Here is a 26,724-nt window from a genome sequence, read left to right as displayed (position 1 = left end):
ACACGTTTCTAAATTTTACAACTAGCCTTGGCACCTTCCACAATAGCTGCGCTGAGGTGCGCAGTGCTTATGCAGACCCATCATGGCTCCTTCTGAATCACGGTGGAAATGTTGGAAGCAGATGAGGATATTATTGCTATTATTCAGACAGTTCACTACTGCGACAAGTCCCAATGATATTACTTATAAGCTGCAGCTGCTAGGACTACCCCACTCACTTCTTGAAGTCCTCGTGTTTGCTGATAACATCCCAAGTCGAGCGTTGATCGCAGTACTCGTTCTGCTTGTTCGGGGCGTACGGGATGTGGGGGCAGGGTCCTTTCCGGCTGTCCCTGAACTGGCTAACCTGCAACGGCGGAGAATGCGTTGATGCACAGCAGCGTGGGGTGCGATGTTTCAAAGGATAGGAGGAGGAGGAGGAGCAGGTAGAACTTTATGGCCTCGAGGACACGGGCAGCGGATTTGAACCTTAATTATTTAACAGTGGAAAGCGATAATCGCCGAGAGATAAAGACAATGACGGAAAGAAAAGTAGGTAGGATAACATGTAAAAGAGCAAGAGGCTGAGGAGGTGCGTGTGGCATATTCACAATTTATCAGGCAGGCCAGACTCCCTCAGGAATTGATACAGTATTTTGTATCACTGGCACGCCAACAATAAGAAAGTACAAACAGACACCTAATTCCATTATGAGTAAGCAGCTTTTGGTGCCTTTACCGGAAGTGCCACAATTTTCGTCGTGCTGAGGTCACTTCCTGTCTGGTAAGAAACATTTTTTTCTTTGTCCTCATCTGCAGCACTTTTAGTTTTTAGCACGTCTTACTTTCCTTCCAGCCTTTGGGAAGTCCTCCGTACGGAGGCGTCCCATCCCTCGAGACAATAGGCGAATTTTATGACTGATAACGCATTCCGGCGCCTTGGGCTTCACTAATATCACTAAAATATGAATTCGGGCGGGAGTTCAGTCCACTGTCATAAATACAGGTTGCCTGCCACAAACTGCAGTTCAATCACGAATAAATGCAAGAAAAATAACAGACCTACCGCCTGGTACGATATGTATATTTTGACATCATATTCACCCTTTTCTTGAAAGTAACCAGCGCTGCATATTTAGACGAATACACATAAAGGCATCACAGGACGGCCGCGGTGTATTCGTCTAAAAATGCAGTGATGTTTAATTTCAAGAAAAGAAAAAGTCATCACCAACTAGCCGTGCGAATAGTTTTATTAAATGGTTAACCCTTAGCCTCTTAGCCGCTGGCCCCTGGCTTGCTCTGCTTCACACACTAAACCAGCTTTTGTTAACTCTCAGCCCCTTCAAACCGTCCGGGTGATGCCGCACTTCGTCACCAGAGTATGAGAATACTTCTTACATTGGCGACGTAGGGCATGAACATGATGGAAGACTGGACGGGGTCATGTTCCATCTGCTTGATGATGACTTTGCAGTTGCGATGTAAGCGGCACTTTTTGTTGATTGCGCACAGTTTTCCTTCTGCGGTTCTTGGGCTGAAGAAAATCCGGCTCGAGCAGGCGTTCAGCCGTACCTGAGAAAATAATTCGCGCGCACATATACGAAGTGATGAGCACATCTGGTACGTCAACTTTGCAATGCAAATAAAAACATTGGTGTTGTGTTTTTTTTGCTATTCCCCTTATTAGCCATCAACAAATAATGTAGCTCTGCTGATACCGATTTCGTTAGAACTTGTCCATGGCCAAAGAATTCGCTAAACTCTCGATTGTTGGGAGGGTTTATTTTCATTAGATTGTATTCAACCCACACAGTTGATATTTAGCGTTTATGGCTATGCAATATAGGCTATTAAATTTTACTGATCTGACTGACAACCGAACTCGTTCTTCGCATCGACTAAACATCCGTGAACTGTTTTCGTGGCCGTTATCAACGACCCCACTTCGAGCTTGCCAGCTGCACTGCCATCATCATTATGAACAGCAGTAACCTGAATACTCCCTGTGCTGCTGCTAGTGTTAAAGCTAAGAGGGATTAGAAACGATTCTTTTCATATAGACTATATTTGCATTCCATAGACTAGATTCGAACTCCCTTTGTCAGGGCATTATGCTTTGCTTCATGTCACCAGCTTTTTCCCCCGACTCACGTCTCGAGAAAACGTAGCAATAAAACTGGCCAAGTGCCCTTTTCATCACTGTTGCTGTTAAAGGGTGCTAGAAGCACTCAAACTGAGTCATTATAGGCAGCTATCGACGCAAACATTCTTGCTCTTTGAGTGGCGGCCACGAGCCCCGACGCCCCGGTGCCCTTGAAACTCTTGCAAACCTCTTGATCCGCTAATACAGATTGCGGTGCTTCAAGCGAACGACTAATGCTCCTGTATATGCTATAGAAACGCTAAAGAGCTCTAAAGCTTTTGTTAGACAGCACTTCTCTAAGCGTCTTTGGGTTTTATTTACGGCGTTAAAACTTATCCCTGGCTTGTGATCAGAAACACGAAGCGATGGTTGTGCCAACCGACGAAACCAGCACGCCCACATTATCATATGTGCCATCGAGTGCTTAAATTCCAGCCGCACTACGACCTCTTACATGCAGCCGGTGTTTGCAAGGTCTAAGCGTTGGCTACTAAAAGTTTAGGCTGAGACTCAAGGGCTCTATAGTTGTTGTGAACGCGATCTTCTTTAACTAAAGTTTGTCTGGTTCGGTTCGTAACATTCAAGGTTCGTAATAATGAAGGCGCCATTCGAGAACCGAAACGTAGATCCAACCCTTAGGAATTAACTTCGTCCTTCACAAAAGAAATCGTGAACATACACTATGTACCTATGCTCTTCCCATGCATAAAACGCCTAAGTCAAGCCGCGGAGAAATATGGTGGTCTCCTGCCTGCTAGGTGCGGGCAATTTTAGCCGTCATTCAAGAATTAAGGAACGCAGTACGTCACAGAACATTGGGATTTCGATTTCAACTCTTGGTAGACCGCGCAGTCTCCTTGTATATGTATTGTTATTTTCTAGATGCTCTGGATATCTCCTTGTAATGTGTTTTTTTTTACAACTCTCTGCCAGAAACTGTGCATGCCTCCCATCGTTTCTCGTGTCGTGCAATGTTTTCCGTGTGGCTCACCGTGTTGTTGTAGCAGAAGGTCAGGGGGTATCTGCTGTCGTTGAGGCTGCCGTAGTCGTCGAACACGCCGTACCTGAAGTGGGCCCACTCGTGCACGAACACGTACTCTGGGAAGGTGTGTCTTTATTAAGCGCACTTTTAAGCGAGAAATGTCTTTAGTATCCCGCTGTCTGTGCCGCGGGTAGCCTTGGTACCACAATAGAGCATAACACAGGGCCGAACCTCAACTAATGGTGGTGTCACCTCTTTCATTTCATTTATTCAAACGGCCCGCTATCATTTATTTCCGCTGCCGCAGCTCAGGTGCCGCCGCCGTAGTGATGGTAGATTCCGGTGTTAAAAAAAAACCTCTTACCTTCATTTTTGTTTTTATTTTACATTAGGCACTTAATACTACTACACCGGCGAAACTGTCGGTTCACCCGCCCCTGGTGCCTACGTGCTGCGCGGCCACGGGAGCTGCGCATGCGTACAAACAGCGTCGTCATTGTCTCTTGGTGCGAAAAGCCAGCGTTGGCCCGGAGGAAGTTCTGCCCTGCAGTCCGATAGGCGCGCGCGCAATCCTGGTGGCAATTGATGAACGAGGCAAGCGGCTGCGAGTGGGGCGGCAGTCCCTGGAGAGTTTCTGTCATTACGCAATGTGTGCGCATGCGTCACAGATACCCGTGGCGCCATTAATTAGCACGGCCAGTAATCAGCTGTGGTTAATCATGTCCCCTTATATAAGACAATATTTACCAAATTTTCGTTATGAGAAAAATTATCGCTTCCTTGCCGTACTCTGGAGAGAAAAAGAGACACCTGTTGGCCTGCAGGCTGTGCTGCACACTCTCATAGCACACATCCTGTAGCACTATTCGAAATATTTCACGGTGGGGCATTGCACCCGCTGCAGCAGCCGTCGTGCTTTCCAGCTACTTTCCGTTGTGCCTTAGTTTGAGTGGCGCGTCGCAATCTGTCTCGGCAACTTCACCGTTCCTTTCGCCGCATCGCTCCGCGCATCAATTCACCGTTTCATGCTGCTCTGTTTACTCCGCCCAGCGCTTCTTTTTTTTTTTCAGCCCGTTTGCGAGCGAACTGTTCCTCGCAGTGTAGCACTCGTTCCGGCGGCATGACGGCTGTATCCCGGCAGCAGCTTCCTACTCTGCCCGACTACATGAACACAAGAGCGCGCCACGAGAATCGCATCGGCGACTCGCCGCCTGTCAGCAGAGCTGCAGGCTGGCCAAGGCCAACGCGACAAAGGCAGACGCGCACAATGCGCGAACCTTTATCCATCCTCGTGTCCCTAAAATCCCGACGTTCTCTAGGTTGTAGGGAGCTTTAGAATATAGGGATAGTTAATGGAAGAAGGGAAATAGAGGGGCGCCATTACGCATGCGCTGAACACTCAACCTAGGCAGTAGGCGGACTCTGGGTTAGTGCTCTTGGGGGGGGGGGGGGGGTGCACTCTGCGCACGTGTACTGGCGCCCCACTTTTCCCTATCCCTCTTACCAAGGGAATTAGGGGGATAGGAACGACCCCTAATATAGCCACATTTGCCATCTGTTCTAAATGCCTCCTTGCCACATCCGTAGGAGCATATTCTGCTCTTGCCTTATTGTTTTCTCTGCAGACTCTCCTTTTTCTCCCTACTACCATGGCAACGTAGTTTTTACTCTTCCTTCCTCAAACCTGTTCCTTTCGCAAGCAACGGATGCAGCGAAGGCGAACATACGTGCTTCCGTTGGTCTTCCTCGGTAATAAAAGCTATCGCCGTAAAGAACTTAAAGCGAAATTATCGTGTAGAAAACAACTTCATTTACCTGGGTTAATAAACCTCTTAGCCGTAGAGTTGGTAAGTGTGGCCAGAAATCCGGGAGTGAGGTGGATGAACTCCCCCTGCTCGCCGCACGGCTTCACCTGTGTTGTGAACGGCCTGTCGTCGTACGGCGGCGTGGGCATGTCGATAAGTACGTCGCTCTTTTCGGAGGCGTTGGACGACGGTGCCCAGGAGCTATTTCTCTTTGGCCACGTCTTGGGAACCTCGATGATGACGTGTTTGAAGTACACTCGTCCATTTGTAGCCTTGTGAAGAAACTCTGTTGACGATCGGAACAGCGCCTGCACATTTTAATCGTTCGCACTATCTGTACTCATTGCGCCGCAAGAAATTCAACTTTAGGTTGTCCGCTGTTGCTAATCATAAAGCCTGTTAGCGTGTTTCACTTTATTGGGGCTAGGCATGTGCACCTGCCTCTGCTTAAGCCTTATCTTTGTTCCTTTTTGTATCTATCACTCGCTTTTGAACCTAGGTTGCCTGGCTTGTAACGCATATTACATCGACCATTATTCTTAAGGACGCGACAACCTGCTGGTCACGTTGACATCGGGAGGCTGAATTCAAAGGAGCAAAAAGAACTGAGGACATTTCAATAACGGAGAGCTTCCTGACTAAAAATGCGCGCTAGAACTTAAATACCAGAATGACAGTAGAACGCTTCTCTGTGAGAGAGAAAGGAATGATAGAGGAAGCGCAGGGAGGTTAATTGCAAGGGTGTTCCAGTTGACTACTCTGCAATGGGGGAAAGGGATGAAGGGGGCATAAAAGGACAAGATAAAGTAAAAAAATGCGTTCCGTAGCAAGAACATCCAGCAATGACACATGCACTGAAAGTCACAGGCTGCCGCAATCGTAGCCTGCACACCATGAGGGTTGTCGAGCGCTTCGACCTCAATAAAACACGTCCACCGTCTTTCATTGCTCAGCACTGCGCCGTAACGCAGCGCAGATGTTCCACCGGGAAGAGAGGCTGCTTGCTGTTGCGGTTTATGATGTGGAGGACAAAGTGATATATCCCGACTTGTCGGAACGATGAGGCTGGAGGCTACATTGTGCCAGCTACTGTAGAGCTGCAGCGACTACATTGAGCATATCCAAACCCGTATTGCCTTTTGTGCAGCTATCGTGTGAACGCTGTAAAGCAGCGCACGCATGGTGTTGACGAAAGTCCTCAGCTTTGCAATTACTTGCACGTGTCCAACTTGCACTGGTGCCTGGGCTAGGGTTCAAACAACAGCAGGCTCAGCCCACTGGGTGCGTACGACTGTTTCATCACTAAGGGTGTGCACTATTTCGGGAGCGACAGCCAAATAACCTGCCGGTCCCGACCTTGGACCAGAGTTCATCCTTGTGCTTGATTAGCGATAGACTAGGTACTTAAAATGCGCAATACCTGTTCGTTCACGGTGGGCGTGGGTAGCTCCGTCAGAGATGGCCAAGACCCGTCTGCGACAACCGTTCCTGCGCCACTACTCACATGGCCCCCGTTGTTTAGGGAGGTATGCAGAGGGCGAGGACAAGTTGCACGAATTCTTCGACCATCCTTCTCAATGGCCACTACACTTCTAGAAGACCTTTTACGAGATTGACGACTTCGCCGCAACTTGGCTGCGTCCCCTCTGGGTGTGGAATCGTGTCTTGCCATTTCTTGTGTCGCTCGCTCTTTTGAGGCTCAGTAATGAGCGCCGCGGCAAATGGCTGTCTTTTGGACTTCCGCCAGGCAAGCGTCGCCTCAGTGTGGCTGAGAACACAGAGGTTAGGTTGGACTAAAGAACAACATTTGCCCTGCCCGCTTGTCTGAGAATGTTAAAAACATTGTACGACCATAAAAGAATGAAAAATAAAGGAGAATGCAGTGGGCACATTGGAATGCAGTCCCCTTGGAAAGTCAACGTGATGCACATTGTCTCCCCAAGGATATGAGGTTGCAATTGTAACCCGAAATCAGTAGCTCCTCGAAATAAAATTTGAAGGTTAGTCGCATATGGTGTTGGCGGCTGCGCTTCAATCCCACCCCTTCCGCCAGTGTCGTTGACGGAGGGGTCCTTGCGCGCTCTGACTCGTTCATTTCCGCACGTCCCGGCTCCGAAGGACGATGTCGGATTCCGTTAAGAACAAACTGTACCTAGGGTATTTTTATATATTTACAGTCGAGAAAGGGGTGTGTCGATAACTAACCAGACCTGTTAAACAGACTTAGCATTACCCAGATCCCTGACTGTGGAATAAGGTTAGGAAAATGATCTCCAATCAAGTGAACAGATGTAAGACGAAAAGCGGGAAAAGAACACACGGACGCAGAAAAAAACTAAGGACAAGCGCTAGCTTCCAACTCTTTGTCTTTTTTTGCGTCTGTTTTTTTTTCGCGCTTTTCGTCTTACATCGGTTCAATTGATTGGACATCATTCTCCTAACCTAATTCCATCAACTAGCCCGCACCCACACCTTACTAAGTGAACAGATGAAGACACTGGTGGTGCCGCCCGGGGCAGGTGGCGGTGCTGATGGCTTTCTCGCAGCTCGGTCGATAGGAAGTTGAAAACAAAGTCCTCGATCACTGTCGTGTCGTTGTCACCACAGCTACAAGGTCACTGCCTTCGTGAGAAAAGAATGGCAGGCCGATTCCCAGCAGGTGGACAGGTACAAAGATCGAACACTGCGGTGCGATCTTCAGCATTGTAGCGGGTTCGGTGTCACGGTGGAAAAGGAATGTCAAGATCTTTTCCAGCAGGTGCATTAACGACCATGAAATCCCCAGCCGGTGGTCCGAAACGCGGGAACTCCGTCGAGATGCCCACTGTGACCGTTGCAAGCACTACTCCGTCCGGCGACCAGAGGACAGACTCGGCCACCTGACGCCGCCACTGCTACCGCTCCTTCCGTGAACGCCAGACGTCACAGCTGCGTTTCATCCCGATGAAGCATCCGAGTTCACGTTGGTTTTGTAGCAACACTGCCCAGGCCCGAATTCAGCGATCTTGACAATGGCAATGTCGACGTCGAAAATGGTGCCTGCCGTAGCGCAGCTGCCCTGGAGGACATGCCATGAATGGACACTGATGCCGCCGACCATTTTGATGATGCTCAAACTATCAAGCATGATACGGTCCGTGACATCAATGGCAACAGCATTCCCATAACGATTCACCCTCCCGTCTTTGATTGACCCCGGGACCGAGCCTCTAGGAACCTAAACGTGGCTTGCCTGTTGATTTGGTTAATATTGTCGGTGGGGGTCTCTGGCACACAGTATTTGCCGATTTTACTCGTTTCGGGGTGATTAGAGACTTACTCGACACCGAAGAGTCCTCACCTTAGCGCAGTCTCAGTTTTGCCTTCTTGCTAAGGACTCGGTTGAAACCGTTGTCAGGTTACGAGTCATCGCCAACAACAGAGCACAACGCAGTGTCCTGGCTGCTTGAATCAGTCTTGAGGCCGTGACGCATCCTCTCGTCAGCAGCGGCTGACCCACGGGGTTCCACAGGAGGTCCGAAACAGTTCACTTCCATCATCGTCACCAAAACGAAAACAATATCTCCACGAAATTGCGGTAAACTAGGAAGAAACTGAGGAGAACCATCCTGTTTCTTGTTTCTCGAGTATCTCTCTTGTACTCAGCCGAGTCTGTGTGCAGAGTGTTTTCTGTTTCGCCTAGGATTTGCTGAACATAAATTGACATAGCTTGTTTGAGTCCTTTATGCAGGTTCGGATCCATGTTTTCGGTATCGGGACTATCCTGAGTGTGTTGCGATATTCGTCAGGTATTCGCTGTTTTTTTTTTCTTGTAGAGCGCCCTCGTAGCCGCATCTATTTTGGAGCGCTATCCCCGCTTCGGTTTGTTTTAGCCTTCGTATCTGCGCCGCATGTTGGGCTTCTCTCAGCTCTTCAAAAGTGTTGCGCAAACCCACGGCTAGGAATCTTTACGTTGAGGTTGCTTGCGGTAGGTGGAGTGCTGTCTAATATGCTTTCCTTATTCTTGTGTCTGATTGAATCATTTCTCCCTCAGTACAGTTGTAGTATGGGAGCCTTTATGTTATTTTGCTTACTACGAGGCTGCTTACGAATAATAAAGTGTCAACTTGCCGCATGCCTTGCCTCCTTCTAGAGACCCTAGTTATCATGCGGGCCACTGGCATCGCAGAAGCTTTGATGAAGTTTAGGGCGTGTGTGCATCTTTGGTTGGATTGGGTCGACATTCCTTGTATTCCAATCACCGTTTTTTACGGTATTGGTTTTTCTTCTAGTTAGACGTTTATCCTGAGTTCCTCCTCATCCGGTACTTTGTGACTTTTGTCTGCTTCTCCAGATTCTTAAGAGTTCTGACTTTTCTGTTGAGCAGGCAAGGCTTATATCTCTGACATAGTTCTCTACGCATGCGGCTGCTTCCTGTAGCTTTCCCTCTTTCTCACCGAGAGAGCCCTCTTTGACCAACACTGTGATGTGGTCGGCATATATTGCGCGCAGTATGCCTTCTATGTTTTGCAACTGCTTTGCTAAGGCAATCATCGAGATGTTGAAGAGGATGGGGGAGATTACTGATCCCTGCGGCGTTTCTTTTTTGGGCGTGTGGAAACGCTCGGAGTGAATTTCACCGATTCCTATCGTTGCTGTTAGGTTTGATAGAAATGCCGTGACATACCAGCATATTTTCTTGCCGCAATCAAAGTTGTTTAGGCCCGTTAGTGTTCCTTCATGATTGACGTTGTCGAACGCCCTTTAATGTCTTGCTTAATCATTACGTGCTCGCCTCGTGTCGCGACGTTAGTGAAAACCTCGTCTCCGATTTGGAGTAGCACGTCTTATGTTGATAATTTGCTTTAAAGCCAAACATGCTGTGGCGGTATAGCTCGTTGTCTTCCATAAGGTCTTGAAGATGTCTTGTTATTATCCTTTCATATAGTTTGCCTAGGCACGATGTAAGGAATATCGGTCTGAGATTTTCGAGCAGCAAATTTTTGCCTGGTTTTGGGATCATTACTAACTCCGCGTGTGAGGGATGGTGTTCTCGCGTAAAACCACTTCATCGTCTTCATCTGAGGCCCCTCTGAATATAAATTCTGCCTTTTACCGGCACACGGCACTTATTCTGATCGCTGTTTAGAGCGATGCCAAAACTAATGAGCCGTAAAAAAAAAAAAAGCTCCGACATGCCATGGGAAGGGGGGGAGAGAAAATCAAAGCTGCTTACTTTGATGTTACCAAAAATTGACTCGTCAGGAGTAACGCTGTTGCTGATGGATACCCGCAGTTCCGTGTAGCCTCCATCCGACGTATCGAGTTGCACTGACGCGCCAGTGCTTAAGAAAAGCAGCAGAACGGCGGTAAACACGAACATCCCGCTCATTGTGATGTCACCAACAGTGGGCCTGGGAAACCCTGAAAAGAAATATTTAAATGTGAAACGACCGCAGCTGTCTGGTCAGAACTGTGTAACAATGTTGTAAGATCAAAAAACGAGAGTCCAGAATTCTGGGTTTGTTCTGGACAGGTGCGAGGAATTATGTTCTTTGGTGTTCAATACTAGAACTGGCGCTCCGAGCGAAGAATCGAAGTTTAGTTTCCAGTCTCTGTGTTCATCGCTTCCTAGGCGTAGCTTGCAGCAAAGCTGTGGATGAAAACACTTAACTGGCGAAAGTGTGAATGTCCCGAGAAGTCCACATTATTGCCACCGTCAGAACACCCGCATTATCCGACCGTTATAAATTACATCCGTAGAATTGTTCTTTTCTCTGGGGGAATAAGGGTAACTGATTCGGTTGCAAACTTTATTTACCAGGTTCTTACCTTGCACATGAGAATTAGTGTAAGTACGTTTTGCAAAAGAACCCGTCGGATGGACAGAGTAAATGACCGGCTTCCGCTAACTTAAGTAAAGCCTGTCTATTACAGCTATGAATTTTAGCAACCTATGGACAGGCCCAGAAATTTTTTTCCTTAAATTTCAGCCACTAGGCATCTCACAGGCAAATATACAGGTTTTTGAAGCTAACGCCAACATTCTTTCATAATCGTCTGCGTACAATCTTGTCGACGCCTGCAGTGTTATTGCTGTCAGCTCAGTATCCAAAAGGTGGATTCCGGTTTGCCGCTGCAAGCTTCCATGGCAACTGATTTCCGACGCTGATTTGCTTTATAAATCACTGTCAACTGCAATAAAAAAATCATACACGACTCTTAATGTAGCTCCCTAACGTTACAATCCTAGACCGCAGATTCTGACGTGGTAGTCCTTGTAAGTACAATGAATGCGAAACAGAATACATGACATAATAAAAACCAGTACGAAAGATCTTAACCTTACTGTTTCCTTCTTTGCAACTTCCTTTCCGTATAGTAAACCTAGACTTCCAGGTTTTTTTCTTAATGCAGCAAAATTAAGTTCATCAACAAATATTTTTGTTCCTACCAGTTGTGGAACTCCCTTTAGGTTGTGCAGAGGAGACACATGCTTAAGTTTAGGAAGAGCGATTGTCGAACTGGTCGTCATGGGAGAGGTCATACACCCCGTGTACTTATATCTGGTGGTCTGATTGCCCGAAATTTAGAAGTTACGTGTTCCAATGTACTCTGTAGACTTATTAATTGAGATGGTTGACAAAGGTGGTGGCATCTGGCAATAACATCGCTGAAACAGATGTAGGTACCAACATCCTTAAATATAATATTTCGAAGGGCAAATTCGAAGTTGAAAGATGCCAAATATAAATGGTTTCGAAGTAAAAACAACGTACTGAAATAGTTTTTGATTTGCCGCTCATTATGCTAACTTCCTGCTAAATATGCTGAAATTCAGTCTCACGCTCGATCTCAATCCACGATATGACACATGGGTTATATTTGTATAAAAAGATGGCTTAAGAAAGTAATCCAACAATATTCTCCTGTATAAAGTAGTCTGAATGGTCTTGCGGCTTCCTGGTTTAATCTATAGCGACTGAATTGTATAATTGGCTGATGGCAAAGAAGATTCGCAGACTCTTGTCAATTTTTTCGGAGCCGAAGCATACGCTCTACACTTTGCTGCCGGCACAGATATGATAAGCTCGGTGAGTTTCAAAGACAGCACAGAGTGCCAGCTAGGATGCTTAAGTACTTGTTCAGAAAGATCGTTGACTCATAATGGTGGAAAACAACTAGAAAACCAGCCAGTAAATATATAGGAAACAGTAACAGGGCAACAAAAAATTTACAAAACGCCGGATTGAAAAGGTACAGAGACAGTACTGGATTAATTGAAGAGAACCAAAAGCAGAATCTGGGTCTTCATAAATGGAAAGAAAAGAACGAAGAGGCGAGAAATTTTGTCTTGATAATTCTAGCGGAAGCGCTGTGCTGTTTGAAGTCCGAATAGATTGGCTTCTACCACAGCCACGCGGCCGTTTTGAAAGCCCATCCAGTTGAGACTCTTCGATATTACCAATCTCTCTCGAACTGCAAAGACCTGTGCCACTCCTACACTTCAAACTCGATATCCGCAGAGAACTTTCATCATCTCACACCGAGGCGTTATGGCGCCATCGTCGCAGCAAATAGTATTGCAGGCGTGTCAGTAATCAGTTTGTATGCACCCAAGCAAGTCTGAGCTGCAAAGGTTAAAAACAAAATATCTATTGATTACAGTAATACTATTCACTCTTGGAAATTTATTTTGTTATTTCGGCACAAGCTGTGCAATAGCATTCATGCACTGTTGAGCAAGATGGTGTTGGTTACGTTTGTTTTGCTGGTAACAATCGTTTTATGCTTGCTGCACTGTTTTGTATACACCCAGCCTTATTTTCAGGAAAGCTAATTGTATATTCTGACTTCAAAATTTTCAATCAAGATACCGTTGCGATTTTATTTTCCAGTGCCTTGCGCGTCCGGATCGGCATCCGAGATTGTACAATCACGCTGCTGGAAGGCCCTCGAGATATCGATAGTCTCGATATCGATATCGAAATCGATATAGTTCTACAGTGCTGCGTCGACGCGACACACCTTTAACCCCATGGCCATCGGGGCCGCCCGTGTAGCAGCTCTCGGTTGGCCTTTGAGTCGACAGAATATCTCTACGAGAGCCTTTCGAAAAGTCCCTGCGACAGGGGTAACACAACGCGAAGACACCACCAGAAATTTAACGAGGTTGATCATGCATGTGCACTGCGCGGTAAATCAGTAGACCTAATTCAATATTAGGCTTGAATGGGGCAGCATCTATCCACATGATGCAGGCCCAGTCGGTGCCCCGAGGTCAAGTGTTTATTGAAGGTAATGTCACTATATCTGCGGGAGACTAACAACGGTCGAGGAATTGGTGCCTTAAATGCAGGGCAGAGACTTATGGATGCAAGTTCGGGAATCCGGACTGGCAAAGTGTAGACATCAATAAAATTTACGTATCAATAAAGAAATTGAGCACTTCTAACTTTTATGGTTTAGTTTAGTTTGTTTTATGGCGTTTTTAACGACCCAAAGCTACTCGGGCTGTGACCCACGATGTGAGGCAGGGCTCCGGAAATGTCAACCACCTGAGGTTTTTTAATGTGTACCGGCATTGCACAGTACACGGGCCTCTAGAATTTCAAATCTTGAGTTTGGTAGATTAGTTAGAGAACTGTTTATAAAACAATACCGTGCATAGCAGTACTTTCCACTACTCAGTTTCAGAGGGGACGCTCATTATTTCCATCCAACCCCATGCTGCGCGAAGCGACCGAAAGGAAAAGCCTAGTTTTTCAACAAGCCAGGTATTTCCGTTTGAAATATTGATACGGGGTATAATTGGTTTCGTTTTACCTTTACTAAACTGTGGCTGTAGCCTTTAAGGAATCGAACAGCGAATTGAAAAAAGAAAACGTACAACCCTTTTTTCTACTCCACACCAAAGCGAAAGGACATCAACCAATCTTCTAATAAAATGTTGAGCAAACGAAGAGGGAAAATTTCGCTTTGTTTGAAAAGATGCCATCAAAGCCAAAAGATGGACGCAGAATTGGCGCACACCGGAAAATTTTCCAAATTCGTGACGTTTAAGGAGTTAAAAAGACACCAGCTTTCATTGAAAGGCCTAAAAAGAAAGATGAAATTTGGGGCATGAAGCAACAAATCAAACATTTCTGCAAACGTTTGGACAGTTAAGAGTTAGAATCTTCATGGCGATGATGGAATCGGCACTTACAGGTAGGTAACACAAATAGCCACAAATTTTGAGAGACCCAGACAGGCACAGCGCTTCCGGCTACAAGAGAAGAAGGTTATGGTTTAGCGGGGTTTAACGTCCAAAAGCGACTCCGGCTATTAGGGTTGCCGTAGTGAAGGGCTCCGGAAATTTAGACCACAGGCATTCTTTATCGTACACTGACCTCGCACAGTACACGGACCTCTAGAATTTTGCCTCCATAGAAATTAGACTCCCGCGCCTGGAATCGAACCAGCGTCGCAGTGGTGGCGCAGTGGTTATAGCGGTCGACTACTGACCCCTCTTACAAAAATTTTGATAGACAGTCTAAAGACTCTCCATGCACATCCGCCTATAAATTCTATAGACACACTCTACATAGCAATCTACACGCAATACAATCCCTACAGACAGTCTATAGGCAACTTACAAAATTTCGGGCATACACTTGGTGGACTTTTGTCTATTGACAGTATATAGACTTTGAAAAGATAAAAAAAAATCTATATCAAGACAATAGTCTATAAGAAGTCTATAGACTGTCTATAGAGCATTTTATAAGGGCCAAAAGAAGGAGGGGACGAAGCTTATCCCTAGTAGCTGTGGTGAACAAGGCATGCTGCAGAGCGGAATTTTAATGCTGGTCGGGCATACAATTTCTAAATCAGAAGTGAGCGCCTTCTCGTGGCGGAACGCATGTTGCTTCGCCTGCTCAGCATGCTGATCGCACAGGTTCCTTCCGCAGTGATCTCCTCTCTATGGGCCCGATGAATTTGATTGCTTGCACTTGATGAATTACATGTAAGCGATAAACTATAGAGATATTAACTTTATAAGAGAACCGGAAAACTAATAAAACGCATACATTTATCATTAATGGAGAGCTAAATATCGTCTAACCATTGCTCCAGGACATTGAGGTAAGACTGTAAGGACTGATGCACAGAGTGTCCATCATTCCAGGAAGCAAAAAAAAAACGCAATTTAATCTGCCTGCGCACAGGTTATCACCTTATGACTGCACGAAATACAGCCAAATCAATTAAACGTAAAAAAGAACAGCCGAGGGGACAGCACGTTGGGGCACTCCTCTCGTCTGTCGAAATCTGTCAGAAAAAACACCATTCTGGAAACAATAAATTTCCTCGTTCAGCCAGAAATTCCAAAATTCATGCTGCAGAATACTCGGAAACCCTGCTTCCTGCCAACTTTGCAACAACATCCAGTGCTCAACGCTGTCATAAGCCTTAGACACATTTTGTGTAACAAGCACGGCATATTGCTTTCGGCGACGAGCTAACTGCATGCGGCTCTCCAGTCGGGTATGAGTGTACCATATAGAGCATCTTGGCCTTAATCCTATTTGGCAAGGATTCAGAAACCCATTATCTGAAATAATTGACATGATTTCGCAACGCAACACCCGTTCAATAAACTTAACGAGATTCGGAATTAAAGCAATCGTTGTTACATTGTCTAACTCTTAGCCTTCTCCCTCCTTTTTTGGCAAAGGAACAACATTCGCTTGACGCTTCTTGTTTGAGATCCATGCACCTCAAAGAGAGTAATTTATAAGTGCGAGTAAAGTGACACCGACAGCGCCAGGGGCCGCCGGTGGAAGGCGGGACACGTTTGCGAGAGCCCACTGAGGGAGACCTCCCCCAAATCCACCAATGTGCGTACAATTCTCGAAAACTTAATCCGTTGTCTGAACTAGAGAGACTGCGTTTAGTGCGGTCGTGGTCAGCTTCCTTTTGGTTAAGAAATTAAATAATGCTCGCAGATTAGCTGATATAGAAATTCAGAGCATTGTGTATCGTACACCTTTCCTGCGCGAGATGTGGTGCCCTTCAATATAGGCGCAATTAAATTATAATCAATCCTGTCTTTGGGGCATTGGTTACGTAGATTTTTTCCATGCAACCTACCGGCGCCTATATTGCCATATGCAATCCACATTCCACCAAAAGCATGGCGAGGTACCTGTAATGACCTGGACCAAAAGGTTTTTTCACGCTCCGTCCAAAATTAAACAAATGTGGAAGGCCTTGTCCCCACTGTCTGAATAAGACAATGCTTCAAGATCTGATCCGAAGATGTCTTTAAAGCTGTTGTATTTAAAGGAGGTGTGCCGGTGGCTGTTGGGATGATCAACGGGCACGCAATCCGGAAGCTGATCGATAGGTAATCCCTATTGGAAGCACAGTCAACTCGAGCCCAAGAAGAAAAATCCATCCGAGGGGAGGAAGACATTAGGTCTAATGCAGAGCAAGACTAGCCTCGGAGGAATTTGTGGAGCCCAGAATTTAGGTTGCGAGGATATCGTAGCAATCTGTTCTATACTCCCACGGAACATGATGCGAGTTAAAGACACCGAGAATTCAAATTTGTGGCCTGCAACTCGATAAAAACGAGTGTAGAGGACGAATATCATGCACACATGTTGGAAAATGTACATTAGCTAAGGTGATAGTTGGTATCCAGGAAATTCATATCCACAGCCTGTATTTCGCACTGACTGTCCACATATTGAAATAATACATTGCCCTGTGGCAACATTTTGAGGGTACGAAGCATTCAAAACCACCACCTCTTGATGTACGATAAGGCGTGGAAGAGGTATAACTTTGTTTGGATTGTATCTGTAATCTTGAGTAGGCCACATTTCCAGAAAGTGCAATTACATCCTGAGTTAGACTATTTCTTTAACAAACTAAATCTTGTGAAGCGGAGAGAGCGCTTCTACTCAGAACAACCATTGGGTTCGCGGCTCTCTCCCCACCCGCAGCAACCAGGTCCTGATATACAGGTCTTGGCACCTTGGTTAAATTCCATTACTTACGGCACTGTGGACGCCCAGATGTGAACTGATCAAAGAGAGAGAACAATGGCCACACCTTGAATTCAGATGGGCAAGTGGGCCCCGTAAATGTAGCTATGACTATGTCGTTGGGTATCTGCGTCGTATCCGCGACGCGACTACATTGGTGAATAGTTTCTCTACCGTCTCGGAGGCACTAAGCCGTGGGTCTACGCCGCGGACTAACCCTTCTGAAGGCGCCAGCGGAGGAGTTACAAACGCGCTCACCGGGTGATTGGCGAAGGAGGCGAGTGTGAGCAAGACTGCCACACATGCCGTTTATGGCGGTCTGCAAACTACTCCGCGAAGGCCGAACTGCCGTCCATCAGTGGTCCCCTGTCGTGCGGCGTGGTGCATCTCAGAGCTGTTTGTACCGCCTCCAAATAATTTCCCCGGAGACGAAAGCAACGGGGATGCAGCTTACTACGCGACCCAAGAAGCAGCCAAGTAACAACTTATCAGGGGAAAGAGGCCGACCAGGTGAAGCTCCCGTGGCCAGGAGCACTTGTGGACACCAGCCGATGTTCACGCTCTCAGCTAACCCGGAAAACAAGAAGAGAATGCAGGAAACTTACAAGAAATTGAGGAGCTAGTGCAGCAGAAACCGTGTACTGAGCCGGAACCGACGGGCGCGCCGAGATCGCAGAGCAGCTCGAGAGTCAGCACGCGTTCGAAGCGCAGAGAGACGGACAGCGGTTGTACTCACTTCATCTACGTCTTCCCTCCACCTGGTGGCCACGAGCGACTGGCAGAAGCACGCGCTCTCTCGGTTTTGTGCTACGTAGAAAACGACGATGCGCGGGCAATGCCGTGGGACGGAGCAGATGGAATTATGTTGAGGAAGGCGACGTTCTGCATGCACGGCGCGAGAGTGTGGTGTAGCTTAACACAAGGCTGAGGACATCAACATCATGTGCGGCGATAGCCTAGTCACATTTTTGAAGCTGTTCAAATGTTCGGGTCGCCCGTGTACGAACTCACACCAATCGAGCGTTATTTGCACCATGAGGTGTCGCCACGTGGCTACCAAGCGGGTCTCTCAGTTCTACTCTGGCGGCGTCCTGGTCAAGTACACATATAATAGTTATTGAGATTGCAAATCAGTATGCCTTTCTTTTTTCTCCCACTGCAAGCACGGTTGTTGGTGTTCATGTTCCGTGGTGGTTGTCAACCACTATTCCAATTTCTGAATGTGAACGCGCCTCAGTACCAGGTCACTAATGCTTGCGCCAATAAGCTGGACTTGACCGATTGCCACCTTCAAAAACCCCTGGACCTGACGGGCTCTCAAGGCAAATTTATAATAGTTATTTTTCATTTCCTATTCCACTAAATAATTGTTCAAACCAGTGTTGATCGGGACGAGATTCGAGAAACCGAAACTATGCCCTTATTCAGTCCCCTGACGCCATACTCACATAGTTTCACATCTATGCAATAAGTCGTCGCGACAGTAATAGGCTCAGAATATAAGGAGATCTCTTTCGCGTCGGCACGGGACTGCACGGTAACTGAGGGAGAGGAAATGGCGGTTGCTCTAGCGCCGCGGAGGGTTTTCGCGCGATTAAGTCCTTAACAATCCTCACAGATTCGAGAGAGGCATGCCGTAACTACATTAGCGGCAGAAGAGGGCATAAAGCGCTCTAAATCCTCCTCCGTTCAGGCCTACCCTAAGAACAGATTATACACGCCATTTTCTGAATACCGGGACACACCGCGATAGAAGGCAACCAAAGGGTCGATAGAATCGCTCGCGAGTACACTAACCGAGCTCTCTTGAACGAATAGCCGGAGGACTTCTTGAGGGTAATCCCGACGTACTCCGACATTCTAAATTATTACAGAGGGACGAGACTAAAGTATCCTCCTCCTCACAACAAATCAAATAAAAAAGAAGCAGTTTACTGGAGGAAGCTGCTAACCGGAACCTTCCCTAATTTACACATCCTTAGCAAAATGTTCCCGAACCAATACAGGGACATCTGTCCATGGTGCGGAGCAACACCCACCCTATACCATATTACTTGGAAATGTGACAAAAATAAAGCAATCCATTGGACAGAAAATCCGAGTGCGGAGCAGTGGGAGAATGTGCTCTCCAGCGGCAGCCCAATCCTCGAAAGAGGATTGGTTATCCATGCCCACCAAGCGGCCAAACTCAGCGGTGCCCTGGAATAGGGGCGCCGACCTCTCCAAGACGGAGGGAGACATCTGCTTGAAGATGAAGACCTCTATCTAATCGAAAGACCTTGTTAGAGCATTTAAGTGCACTCTATCCTATCGTCCCTTATCCACCTCTATCCACTATATTGGACCGCGACGTCAGCAACGCCACGCGGCAGGAGGCTGTTTCTATAATGCTTTTTTAGATGGCGCTACAAGTCTCAATGTGAGATGCGCTGCTTTCTAGATGCAGCCACAGAAGCTGCTTTGATCTTAGGGTGGTAGGAGACCTCACAAAATCTCGAAACGTGATGAGTAGTTGCTGCCACAGATGGCGTTGTGATCAAGGTTTGTTGCAGACCCCACGAAATCTTGAACCGGGAAGGTTAAAGCTAACGCTCTTAAAAAATGACAATATACATCGTTTATTGTCACTCCAACTCTTGAAGCGGCATGAGATGAGTGTTATAGTGAATTAAACCTGTGTGTCTGCCATTCAGTTTTAGATTTTCGTGCCTAGCATGACTTAACCACCAACTACACCTCACAGCTATCATTCGGTTGATGAAACCGAAACTGAGAAACCAGAAGAGATTCGATTACACATTGTTTAGCGTTCACAGGCGCATACCAGGCGCTGAATCAGTGAGGAACGAAAGCTCAGGGAGGGGTCTCGCTATCCGCGAAACGCGCCAAAAAGTGTCTGATGTCAAGCGCTTTCGCAAGCGATACTCAAAATGCTTAGCCGAAATTGAGTGCATGGTTTGTCGGCACACCGAGGGGTTGTCTGAGCTTTAAAGCATTAGTTCTTTTCGCACATGACCGGAGCCGACGGATGTTGTAGACGGAAGTGTAGATGGAAGTTGTCCGCAAAAGGGCCCACACGAACTTCCATATTTGTAAAAATAGTAGAGATAGTAAAAAGTGAAAACAATGACAAATAGTTATAATGTTAGCTACTAATAGTGGAAGTGCTAGAGATATTGGTAGTGATAGTGAACATGATAGCTGCTGATAGTGAGAGTTATTGCTAGAGATAGATATTATAGTGGTCATGACGGCGATAGTGATAGTTGGAGAGAGCGGGGATGAAAGCGATGTAGAAATAATTAAATATAAAACAAAAAGAGAAAAATAAAAACATAAATAAGAACAAATTCAAAAGTAATAAACACTAGAAATAAAAATGAAAATGTATAAATATTTGCACAAATAAAGAATAAAAATAAAAGAAAAAGAGCAAAAATGTAGGGAGTCAGAGACGAAAGGGAAACGCTTTCGCATTGCCGCTCTTAAGCAGACTTAAGTGCATAGCTGTATTGAATTATTTGCATAAAAATATACCTTACGGTCCTCACGAACGCTTGCAAGCTGACGAGTTAAGGGGGCGGTAAATTTTATTGCCTATGTTTTTTGCCAGCAATATTCAGTGAGCATGGGGGCTACAATCTTGCATCCTCTGCAGTGGATTGCTTTCAGGACCTTGAAAGTGAAAGGAATACCGCCTTCATATCTGGTGAAATGAAGGGCGTAAACCTAAATATGTAAACACTGGGACCTATGTGTTAATAACCATTGCTCTGCACACACTACTAACGCAAAGCGCTATACTTTTATGCTTGTATGCTCCTGTAAACGCAGGCCTCAATACGGATTAAGTGCACAGTGATTTTCTATTCAAGAAGAATGCGGGGAGGGTGGGGAGGGGGGTGAGGGTGCAAGGGGATCATATAATGAATTCGTTAAGATCATTTTCGCAATTTTTCTCCGTGCACTTCATTGTAATCTCATGCCTTTGCCGCGACTGGAAGTATGACCTCAGAAAGGGGCGTATGGTAAGCATCGATTAGATTTCGGCGATAAGATTGTATCGTTGTGGGCTTTGATTCATTACTTTCCTTCAATCGGCTGCTCACGAAGCAAGTTTGAAGCTCTATTACCTTGGTTTATACCCAAGTCACATGGCTTCTTTGAAAGTCTATTGACCTGAGCTCACGGTGCTTGAAATTATCGATCGCTATCGAACTCGAACCAGCTGTGTCATTGCTAAACAAAGGAACAGTTTACCGCCCGGAACCTTCGTCATCTCACACCACGCTGTTACGGCGCCACCGACGCCGCCAATAATTTGCAGTCATGTAAGCAATCAGCATGTAGGAGTGCAAGTAAGTCAGACCTGGAATGTTTAAGAACGGAGTGTTCATTTGTTACTGTAATATTCTTTACTCTTCAAATTGCTTCTGTTCTTTCGGACAAGCTGTGCACTAGGACTCTTGATCTGATGAAGAAATTAGTGTTGGTTATTTTAGTTTCGTTGGTAGCAAATCACGTTCTGCTGGTTCCAGTGTTATGTATGCCGGCCTGTCTTGTTTTCTCAAAAAGAAGTTTCAGATTTTGATGTTTCCAATTCTTCAAACATGATACTGCTGCGATTCGTTTCCCAGTGCCTCGCCGAGTGTGGCTCTGCGTCCGGTAATGCTCAATAGGCTGCTCGAAGGCCTTCGAGATCACGATAGAGTTCCAGGGCGGTCCGTTGAAGCGACAGACTGCTAACCCGATGACCGCCGGAGCCGCCCTTGCAGCAGCGCTCGGTTGACCTTTGAGACGACAGACTATCCTTTCGAGGGCATTCGAAATGATCCGTTGTTAGAGGGATCACAGTGCGAAGCTACCGTAAGAAATTTATTCAGGTTGATAGCGCGTGTGGACTGCGTGGTAAATCAGATGTAGCTCTAATGGGGCAACATATATCCACATGATGCAGGCACAGTCCCTGTCCCGAGGTAAGTGTTTAAGTAGGGTAAGGGCAATATATATTTGCTGCAGATTGTAAACAGCGGTCGAGGAAGTGTTGCCTTACAAGGAGGGCAGATACTTATTGATAGAAGTTGCGACTTTGAATTGGCAAAGGGTAGATATGAAAGAATGTTTAGAAATAAAAGTGATTATTCGTATTCTTGAATTTCGCAGATTAAGTACAGAAATTTTAATAAAGAAATAACGTGCATGGCAGTTCCCGCGACTACCCTGTTTCAAAGGCGACGCTCCTTAGTTCATTCCAACACCATGCTGCGCGAAGAGACCACAAGGAATAGCCAGGTTTTCCAAGAAGAGGATCTTAACTGAATTTGTCAAAGAGCACTTGGTCATTTATCTAAAGCGCGGGAGGCCTTCAGCGGTGAAGTGCACCAGACCATCCTTGTAAGATACAACGGTGGAATAATTTCTACCACCTACGTTTCATTTGAAATCTCAATAGAGGGCATTTTATTCGTTGTGTTTAACCCCTTCTAAATTGCGGCTGCGGCCTCAAAGCAATCGAAGAGTGGTTTCAGATAGCAATTCACATGCCCTTTTTCTTACTCTACAGCACAAGACAAGGCACAAAATTCCGAACAAAACTGCTGCAACATGAGATAACACCGGACACGTCCGTGTGTTTTGCCCATTTTTTTTTCTGACGACATCTTAGTGAAGGTATCATAAAACGCATATCTGGCACATAGGTTGCAGATTAACATTTTACGATATGCTGACAGATTCTCCTCACAGACAATATATGTACTACATTCGAATCAGTGTGAAAGCACGCATTCTGTTGTTGACTCAAGGGGATATTGGAGCGTGCCCATTTGGCCAAGACACAAAGAGCGCCTTAAATGTGCGCAGAAACTGTTAAAAAATGAATGCAGATCTGGCGATTTAATTTTTGAACAAGTCGAAAACTATGTGATTCGTGACTGAAACTGACATTGTGCCCGTACTTGTAGCCATTAAAAAACGTTTAGTTACGAATTATGAAGAACTGATGCCGGATGACGGAATTCGGAAAACAACGTTCATGGCATGGCAGCCATTTCTTGACTCAACGAAACTATAAATGGCGTAGGGCACATTCCTGCTGCTGGCCCAAGAGGTAGAAGCACCAAGAGACAGAAACAATCACGAAAGAAAAACTTACACCGTGCTGTCGCAACAGGTGCTGTAGCAGGCGCCTCCCTATAGAGGAGAAATAGTGGCAGGTCACCAAGAAATGATCGGCCGTTCCGGGTTAAGCGCACAGGGGCAGCAGTGGATATACAGCCAGACCAGACCTACGCGGGTAGAACACAGGTAGCAGGTACGTACGCGACAACGCAGACGCGTGAAGAAACCTAAATATTGCGCGATCGCCAATCTTTACTGCACCACGTTAAGAGAAGGCGCGAGAAATCGGGATTGGAGGCAACTGATGAGGCGAAAAATTCCTTCAACTACAGACACCTGCTAACCTGGCTGCTGTAATATATGCGCCACGCGGAAGCTTGTCATGACTGGGCCTTTACGAGGGGCCTTCGCCAAGGTATCAGCATCGTCATTTAAATTAATTCCTCTGTGTGCACGCATCAGGTCCAACTACAATAAACACACGTGGGGTGGTTGCAAAACATTCAGCGAGCGGTGTGCCTGTGCCTCCGTAGACGCAGTCAGAGAGGAACACAGGGGCAACAAATCCGTCAAAATTACGGCAGAAGAAAGAAGAGCTGCGCAACTTACGCGAAACCTGGACTACAGCTAAATATTCGCCCATATAAATTGAGAAATCGGAAGAGCGGAGTGAGAAAGACATATCGAAGAAGAGAAAAATTCGAACAGTGAGACGTCTTTCGCAATGAGAGCATTAGAGTAAGAGGTCTATATTTGCAGGCATTTGCACTATGGCTAAAGCTCCATCATTACGGCACTGTAGACGCTCAGATGTGAACTGATCAGCGAGAAAGACCAATGGCCACACCTTAGGTCCAGGTGGACAAGTGGGCCCCGTAAACGCATCGATGACTATGTTGGTGGGTGTGTCCCTCCTATCCTCTACTCGTCTGCATCGGTGAATGGCAATTCAAAGTTAGTTTGCCTAGCGCCTCAGACGGCCTCAGTCGTGGGTCTACACCGCGGACTAACCCTTCTGAACGCACCAGATGAGGAGTTACAAACGCGCTCACCGGGTGATTGGCGAAGGAGGCAGACGTGTGTGAGGCGGCCACTCATGCCTGGACTGGCGATCTGCAAACTATTCCGCGAGTGCCGAACTGCCGTCCATCAGTGGTTCCCATGTAGTTCGGGGTGGAGGATCTCATAGCTGCCCGTACTGCCTCGTGGTAATTTAGTCTCATGAACCTCCCATCCCCGGAGACGAAAGCAACGGGGATGCAGCTTACTGCGCGACGCAAGAAGCAGCCAAGTAACAACTGATCAGGGGAAAGAGGCTGACCAGGGGGAGCTCCCGTGCCAGGAGAACTTGTGGTCATAAGCCGATGTTCACGCTTTCAGCTACCCCGGAAAACAAGAAGAGAATGCAGGAAACGTACCAGAAATTGAAGAGCAAGCGCAGAAGCACCGGGTACTCAGGTGGAACCAACGGGAGCACCGAGATCGCAGAGCAGTTCGAGAGTCAGCACGCATTCGAGGCGCAGGGAGACGGGCAACGGCTGTGCTCACTTCATCTACGTCTTCCCTCCGCCTGGTGGCCACGAGCGACTGGCAGGAGCACGCGCTCTCTCGGATTTGTGCTACGTTGAAAACTACGATGCGAGGGCAGTGCCGTGGGATGGAGCAGATAGAGTTATGTTGAGGCAGGCGACGGTCTGCAATGCAGGGCGCGAGAGGTGGTGCAGCTTAACACAAGGCATAGGACATCAGCATCATCATCTGCGGCGATAGCGTGGCCGAATTTTGCAGCTGATATTTAATAGTATCACTTTCAAATTTCGGGCGGCCCGTGTACTAACTCACACCAATCGTGCTTTATTTGCACTACGAGGTGTCGCCGCGTGACTGCCAAGCGGGTCTCTCAGCTCAACTCTGGTGGCGTCCTGGCCAAGTACAGATGCAATAGTTAATGAGTTTGCAAATCAATACTCCTCTTTTCTACCACTGCAAGCAAGGCTGATGGTGTTCGTGTTGCGTGCGCGCTGGGTGTCAATCAGCACTCCACTTTGTGAATATGAATGCGCCGGAGTAAATGGTCATTAAACCTTTGGCTAATAAGATGGACCTGACAGATTGAAACCTTCGAAAATTCCGGGACCTGACGGGCTCTCAGGTCAATTTTATAAGATAAATATATTTTATTTCCTATCCTCCTAAAACTTGTTCAAACCAGTATTGATGTGGGATTTTTGCCGCCGATGTCTCCTATAATGTCTCAAAAGCAAAAACTGATGATAAGGGAAAAACTGCGATTTTTTTATGGCTACAGACCGATATGGTTTTCTAAAGTTGATTCTAAAATTTCCGCTTAGACACTCTCGAATCGTCTACAGCTTGCAATCTCTACTTTGATTGAACTTCATCAAACATCTGGCTTGAGGGGACGGTCAGTATAGTCTAATTTACATGTTGCGCGCCCTTTGTTGCATTGTTACTGTGGCACTCAAGAACAACTAGCACTGCTACAGATTTACCTGGAAAAGACGTTTGATTAAGAGTGCCATGAAGTTTTTTTCTCTTAGAGTCACGTTGATAATTGTTCAGTTCTTTCTTCTGGGAGGCGCATTTGTTACAAGAACGGTTCCACTCGCTTTATTGTATTCATACAATGGATACACAGGCCACCTACGTATCTTGGAGTATATTTGAGTGTCTGTAAGCACTGTGCACAATACTGGAATGACAGCGCCCCATATCTTCAACGCTATGCTCTCACATTTGTCCCCCATGGTCGCTGAATTTTGTGCAGAGTGATGCATTATAATAAACTGCACATCTCCAACCAAAATTTTAAATTTAACCCAAAGTTTCCAAGCCGACTCGGCTGCTTCGTCAGGGGTAACTGAGGGCGGTAGCTAGCGTCTTTTAGGAATGGAGGAGGGGGGGGGGGTGAATAGAACGACAGCTGTGTTGCGAAAGGCGCGGGGGAAAGGGAGGGGGTTTAGGCTGTTAGTCACACTGGCGCACTGCAGGGAGGTGCACAAAGACCAACGCCACCGCCAAAATACGTCACTTTACCTTATGTTGGAGGTGTCAGCGAAACCATCGCCCAAATGCTAAAAAAATCGGGTCTCCAGGTGGCGCGCAAGCCCACAAACACTGTTGCGCTTTGCCTACCTGTTCCCAAAGACCGGCCGCCGAGAGAAAGAGCCCAAGGCATTGTCTTCAAAATTCTATGCGCCGACTGCGACGCAAGCTACATCGGCGAAACCGAAAAATTTCAACGAAACAATTCGGCAACATATAAATGACGTCCGCAAATTCGCAAGAGAGCGCAATCCAGTAGCCGAACATTCCGAGGACTCGGACCATAGAATCAACTTCAAAAAAACCCGCATCCTCGGAACCGAAAGAAATTACCACAAGAGGCACCTTCTTGAACCCTGGAATATCTAAACCACCCCGAACAATATCAACCTCACAAAAGGAAACCTGCCCCCAGTATATGCCCAGGGACTTCGCTCTTCAACGCAACGAAAAAAAGTCGCCATTGAGCACCTCCATGCAGTGCGCCAGCGTGACTAACAGCCTAAACCCCCTCCCCCGTGCTTTTCGCGACAGAGCTGATGTTCTTTTCACCCCCCCCCCCAATATTTAAAGAGGCTAGCTACTGCCCTCAGGCACCCCTGATGAAGG

General features: G+C 46.7%; 1 protein-coding gene across 1 annotated transcript in view; it reads right to left on the bottom strand.

The window, feature by feature from the left end:
* LOC144103464 (calcium-activated chloride channel regulator 3A-1-like) overlaps window positions 1–10,196 on the bottom strand; it is a 57,202-nt gene extending 47,006 nt beyond the window's left edge. Inside the window, exons 1-5 of the mRNA XM_077636174.1 lie at window positions 10,128–10,196; window positions 4,923–5,220; window positions 3,117–3,223; window positions 1,381–1,554; window positions 219–346 (exon numbers count right to left, since the gene is read on the bottom strand). Of these exons, the coding sequence (XP_077492300.1) occupies window positions 219–346; window positions 1,381–1,554; window positions 3,117–3,223; window positions 4,923–5,061 (548 nt within the window). The 5' untranslated portion in view covers window positions 5,062–5,220; window positions 10,128–10,196. The remainder of the gene's footprint in view (window positions 1–218; window positions 347–1,380; window positions 1,555–3,116; window positions 3,224–4,922; window positions 5,221–10,127) is intronic.
* Window positions 10,197–26,724: the final 16,528 nt, after the last annotated feature.

This window comes from Amblyomma americanum, chromosome 9 (assembly GCF_052857255.1).
Source record: "Amblyomma americanum isolate KBUSLIRL-KWMA chromosome 9, ASM5285725v1, whole genome shotgun sequence".
In the NCBI taxonomy this organism is placed as follows: domain Eukaryota; kingdom Metazoa; phylum Arthropoda; class Arachnida; order Ixodida; family Ixodidae; genus Amblyomma; species Amblyomma americanum.
Note: the sequence above shows the minus strand (reverse complement) of the source record. Positions and strands in the feature narration are given on the sequence as shown.